This window comes from Serinus canaria, chromosome 2 (genome assembly GCF_022539315.1).
Source record: "Serinus canaria isolate serCan28SL12 chromosome 2, serCan2020, whole genome shotgun sequence".
Lineage (NCBI taxonomy): Eukaryota > Metazoa > Chordata > Aves > Passeriformes > Fringillidae > Serinus > Serinus canaria.
This window is the reverse complement of record NC_066315.1, coordinates 87,827,615-87,833,614: the sequence shown is the minus strand read 5'-3', so window position 1 is coordinate 87,833,614 and position 6,000 is coordinate 87,827,615. Positions and strand designations below refer to the sequence as shown.

Sequence of the window (6,000 nt, the reverse complement as noted above, 5' to 3'; positions counted from 1 at the left end):
GCGGGGGGCACCGGTCCGCCGCACCAGCGTCGCGGCTTTAAAAGGATGCTGTGGCCTCTTCCTTTTCCTCCCGCCTCACCAGTTAATGCTTTTTTTTATTTATTAATTCATCGCTGAGCCGCTGCTCCGCGATGCCCGGCGGGCGAGCGGCGGGGTCGGAGGGACGCCGCGGCTGCGCCAGGTGGACCCGTGCCCTCTTTGGCCGCAACATGGCGGGCAGGGAGCCCTTCACGGCCGTGCTGTCCGCGCTGCGCCGCTGCTACGCTGAGGCCTTCCCGTTGGAGACCTTCGTCCGGCGGCTGGGGGACGGCGGCGCCGGGGACGCCGAGGTGCTGCGGGCCGACGACGGCCCCGGCTACCGCAATTTCGTGGGGCAGTGCCTCGTGTGCGTGCCCCGCGGCGCCCGCGCCATCCCGCGGCCCTTCACCTTCCAGCAGGTAGGAAGGGGCCCGGGGGCGAGAGCCCTGTCGGGGCTTCCCTGGGACGGCGCTTCCCGCGCTCCCTGCGTGCGCGGCGGTGGCGCGGCGGCCCTTGGCCCCTGGCGGCTGTTGCCGGGCGGGCCTGGCCGGCTCCCGGAGCCGGCCACCGCTCCATCCCGTCCCAGAGCCAGCGGGGAGCGGTGGGAATCACTCCCTGCCTCTCCTTGGGGGTGGGAGAGCAAGGTCCAGGTGCCGGCGTAGGGCGGGCGGATAGCGCTGCAGGTCTGCGTGCCTGGGGCTCCCTGACTCCCTTCCTGCCCATGTGGGTAGGGATGAACAAGCCAAAGGTGGCCGGGGAGCGACTGGGGATGGAGAGTGCCCCAGTCTTGAGAGATTAAAGAAGAAGCGGGTAGAACGGGCTACAGGTCGGTGTGTGAGCGGAGGAAAAGCTTTTCAGAGAGGGAAGACTGCTTTTTTTCTAGCGCCATATGAGCCCAACTGTGCTGTGGTAGGAAGCAGATGTTGCAAACCCAGGACAACTTGTTAAATGGGTTTTGGAATTGTGTGCCGAGTCGTTCCGTTGGATTTTCCTTTACATAAAAGGAAATGGAGGCCTCAAGAAAATTAGCGTTAGTTCCCTGGAGGTTGGAGCCTGCGCGAGCACGTATGCGTGCCTGCAAATGTGGATCTGCGAAAACGGATTCACTGGAGCCAGAGGAGTCTGAGCTGCTGAGGGACTCAACGGGAATAATGCAGGGCGTTTCCTGGGCATAAAAGCCAGGATGAAAAGGGCAGATGTTAAAAAGACTTCCTTCAAGTCGTCGGCTTACGTTGCTACCTATGAACATCTTGCGTTACGCTTGGAAAACCTTAATGTTTGAGTATAATTGTTGTAAATAATTAATACTGCTTTGAAAACTGGTGTCTAGGGCTGTGTATCTTTGCATGTGTTTTTATTTAAAGCGTTTATTGTGGATTATGGAGGAGTAAGTGAGAAAAGCTAATTTTCTTTTTTCTTTGTTTCTTCAGTTATCTAGTCAGAGTGAGGTCACCGCAAGAGTCGTTCAGAGACTGTGTGAAAAAAAGAAGAAGAATGTCCTCGCATATGGATACTCCTTACCGGATGAGAACAGTTCTCAATTCCCAGTCATGCCACTTTCAAAGATACACAGCTACCTACCCAATACTGCCACAGAAACTCTTTGTATCAGCGGCTTCTGGGAGACACTGTTGAGCCGGATAGGGGATGATGTGATGATGTATTTATTGGAACACTGTGCAGTCTTTATGCTGGTGCCCCCTAGTAATTGTTACCAAGTTTGTGGTCAACCAATTTATGAACTTATTTCACGTAGTGTAGACTCATCCCTGGTATTTGTTAGACAAAGGTTCTCAAAGTATAAACGTACTAGCTTGCTTAAATATATGCGAAAAAGGCTTATGTTTCATAGAAATTATCTTTTAAAGTCATACAGACAAAGATGTGAAGTTAATGTCTCCAGAATGAGAAATGAAAGAAAGAACAAGAGACAAAGCTTAGTGCCCACTGACCAGTGTTCTGCAAAAGCTGTTTCTAAAGCAAGCAAACAGATCAAAATGGTTACTGAAGATCAGGAAAAACAGAGTAGCTCCAGTTCATGTGTTTCAGCCCCAGCTCCATCTTTAAAAAGGAAGATTCATAGACAAAAATCTGAAATTCCAGCCAAGAGGGCAAAAATAGGGGAGAAAGTGAGAGAGGAAAAGGCTTGTAGTCTTCTTCCTGATGTAAACCAAAGGGTTTACAAGAGGGCAAAAATAGGGGAGAAAGTGAGAGAGGAAAAGGCTTGTAGTCTTCTTCCTGATGTAAACCAAAGTAGTTCTGAGAAATCTGAAACTGGGTATGTAGCACCACATTCTGAAAGTGTCATTAAAACCCCCTGTATTTCTGAAAGAAGTAACAGTGCTGTGTTTGGTCCTTCTTTTCTTCACACATCTCGTGGCAGGGGAAGGTTTGTGGTAGGCTCTCTTCTGCAGAGATTTCAGAGTAACAAACCTTTAGAGTCCAACATTGAACTGCAAGCAGAATCCCGTAGGAAAAGAGAAGCGATTCTTATCCATGAATCTCATTTGGCTTCAGGACAAACCAAACCTGTGGAGGGTACTTCAAAATGCAGAGAGCAGGAAAGTCCTCAAGCTCGTTTATCAAAGAAGTTACCAAATAGACTCCTGAGTTCTGCAGCATACATTGGGAGGAAGTCTCTTCTCTATTCTTGCAGGAGTTTCCAAGAATGTTTTCCTAAATCATTTGTATTGAATCGCTTGCAGGGCTCTGAGGCAGGTGGAAGACGACTTATAGAAGCTATATTCTTAAACCAAAATCAGGTGCAGCAAAGGCATAACCAAAGTCTGCCAGAATGCAAGCGGAGAAAGAAGACATTGCCCAAGCGCTACCGGCAAATGAGGCACACATTTCAGGAACTGCTAAAGAACCATGGAAAGTGCGCTTACTTAGCTCTCTTGAGAAAGAATTGCCCTGTTTGGATATCTGAAATCAGTTTGAAAAAAATCAAGCTGTCTTGTCAGGCAGCCTTGCCTGGGGAAGCAGAGGTTCAGAAGCAAGCAGAACAGTTTGGGAAAGAGCCTGCTAAGTGTGTGACAAGCAGCAGATGTGAATCTGGTCACACTGATGTGCCAGATAACATAGATGCTCCCCTCCCAGAATCTGTGCGTGGGGAGTTGCCACCGAGTGAGGAGCAAAACCCACAAGAGGCACGTGATTCAGCCCTCATGGAGCTCCTCAAGCAGCACAGCAGCCACTGGCAGGTGTACATGTTTGTGAGGGATTGCCTGGAGAAGGTCATTCCTGATGAGCTTTGGGGTTCAAATCACAACAAGTGCCGGTTTCTAAAAAATGTCAAAGTGTTCATTTCCAGGGGGAGGTTTGCTAAGGTTTCATTGCAGGAGTTGATGTGGAGGATGAGAGTGAATGACTGCATGTGGCTTCGTCTAGGCAAAGGTACTTCTTATATTAAAGAACTAAGTGGTGGGGCTGTCAGATGATTAGTGTTTCTGGTTAAGGTGGGAAGGGAAGGATATTGAATCTGGACTCAGAATTGCTGAGTTCATTGGTAATAACCATAGCTGAGAGAGCAAACCTGGTAGTGTTTGTAACTGATGGTGGAAGGGCACTTCAGCTTGTCTTCCTTCCAAAACTTGTTTGCATTCATGCTGTTTGTGTTTAATGGAGTGTTGTTTTCATAAGTATGAATTCAGAACCTGGGCTAAATAAAAACCAAAACTCTTTCCCATCCACTCCTACTATCCAAATTGCAGAACTCAGAAAATCCGTTGAAGTGTGACCTAGGCACGTAAGGAATAAGCACTGCCTGTTTGTTACTGTAGGAGTTCAGAAAGAACTAAAAGCAAATCAATACACTTGCAGTGGCATGGGTTCCTCTGCTATGGGAGTGAAAAAAACCAGGATTTTTTACTCCCTCACATCAACCTTGTGAGAAAGACATGAGACCCATTCAGTACAGGTATTGCCTACTATAGAATCTCAGAATGGTTTGAATTTGAAGTGACTTTAAAGATCTAGTTCCAACCTCTCTGCCATGCTCAGGAACACCGTCCGCTAGACCAGGTTGTTCAGAACCCCATTCAGCCTGTCCTTGAATCTTCCAGGGCAAGGACATGCACAACCTCTCTGGGCAATCTGTTCCAGTGCCTTACCACCCTCACCCTAACATGTAATCTAAACCTACTTTTTTTCAGTTTAAAACCTTTCCCCCTTGTCCTGTCATTACATGTCTGTGTGAAAAGGGCTCTCATCATCTGTCACCTTTTCTAGAGCCTTTCTCTAGGATCAAGAGAGCCTTACTGAGCACTGCTTCAGCCTGGCTGACTAGTGGTACAGAAGTCCCCGGGCTAAGTGGTCCCTGACTAAAAACTCTTATCAGTGGATTGCTCCAGATTGTGTATGAATCCATTTCTCTTTAATCCTCTCTTCAAATGACAGGTCAATCTTTCTTTCCTCGAGTTTGTTCTTCAGACTCTATCCCAGGATTTAAATCTAGGCTGAAGCCATTGTTCTGGGGTTGATTGCTGTAGGATCTAGTGCATATTTTAATTTTTCTGTGCTTCTGTTCTTCATCTATTGCAATATGGATTGCACTCCCTTGACTGGTATGCTTACTGTGTTTGTTCTTACCTGGTATTGTACTTGGATCCTACAGTAATGTGAGCTGAAAATGATATTCTTTTGTTAAAAGGCGCTGTAAGTTTTGAAGCTGTTACAGGTCCTTTCAAGTGTAGGAGGAAAATAAAAAGTCTGATGTTTGAGAACTGATGTCAAAAGTAAGGGAGGTTACACTTCATAAGAAACTCTTAATTCTAGGAAACAGTATTTCTTTATTCAAATACTGTGATTCAAAAGCACACTTTCCAAAATGCTGAGGAGTTAGGAGTTAAATATTAAAAAATATTGTAAAATATGTGTGTGATTCATAGTAATTTGAATCATCTGATCTTTGAAAAATGTAATGCCCTCTTCTCTGGTCATGTTCCAGGCAAAGCAAGATATAGGCTTATTTTAATTTTCATGGAAGTACTCTCATGTGCTTGATGTTTAAACATGCTTTACAAATGCGTGCTTTGCTGCACTGTAGGTGGGGGTGTTTTTTTCCTCCTAAAGTAGTAGTGGTTTCTTGACAATTTCCTGAATTGTAGTCATTGTTTACATCTGTTGTCAATAACTTAGAAAAGAAATAATCTATTTCCAGGAGAGCTACCTATCAACATCCTGATTCAACTTGCATTTTACAACTGCATGTTGCAACTCTTCAGTTAGAGCTTTTTCCAGCAGTGAAATTTTTCCCTGATGTTAACTGGCTTCTGTTGAAGTAGTACTAGTCTTTTTTTAAGTGCTATAAATACATCAAAATGTTTCTGCCCTGGAGCGTGCAAAAACAGAGTAGAAAACTGAAAATTTATTTCCATTTTATAAATTTTACTGTCAGGTCTGTTGCATCAAAATTAAGCTTTTTTTAACACATTCTTGCCATAACCATGATTTGTGTTAAGCAGCTAAACCAATATTTCTGTGTAGTTTCTTCAAGAATCCTGTTGCATTTGGGCTAAATTCAACTCTTTAAATGTAATTAGAAAAATCATTATTGGAAGTTGGCCAAAACATCAGTATTGTAGCCCAGGGCCTTATTCCCTGTTTATCTGTATTTAGATATAATTACAGATCTAAGTGACCTTAAATTCATCAGTAGTTAGGAATGCTGTAGATTCATAAATGTTGTCCCATCTAAATGTTGGAAGTACTGATAGACTTTGGGTGATTTGTATTTTTTCTTTGTTTTTCTTTGACTGCGACAATAGGTTTTATATAGGATGTCTGAAATAAAGCCTAACCCTATAATTAGTTAATTTTCATGTAATTGGGAAATCTGAATATCATTCTTATCCCCAAATCATCCCAGTTTACTTTTGTTAGTTTTTACAGTATACCTTGGTTTTTTTCAGTCATTTGCTTCCTTTTTTTCTTTAAGTTTTATGTTGTAGTGGACTTGTTTCTTTTTATTTTACCTCTCCT

At 44.6% G+C, this 6,000-nt stretch overlaps 1 protein-coding gene across 1 annotated transcript in view; it reads left to right on the top strand.

The window, feature by feature from the left end:
* The window catches only part of TERT (telomerase reverse transcriptase), a 30,345-nt gene continuing 24,345 nt past the window's right edge, over positions 1–6,000 (top strand). Inside the window, exons 1-2 of the mRNA XM_050971845.1 lie at positions 1–437; positions 1,449–3,414. Coding sequence (XP_050827802.1) covers positions 132–437; positions 1,449–3,414 — 2,272 coding nt within the window. The 5' untranslated portion in view covers positions 1–131. The remainder of the gene's footprint in view (positions 438–1,448; positions 3,415–6,000) is intronic.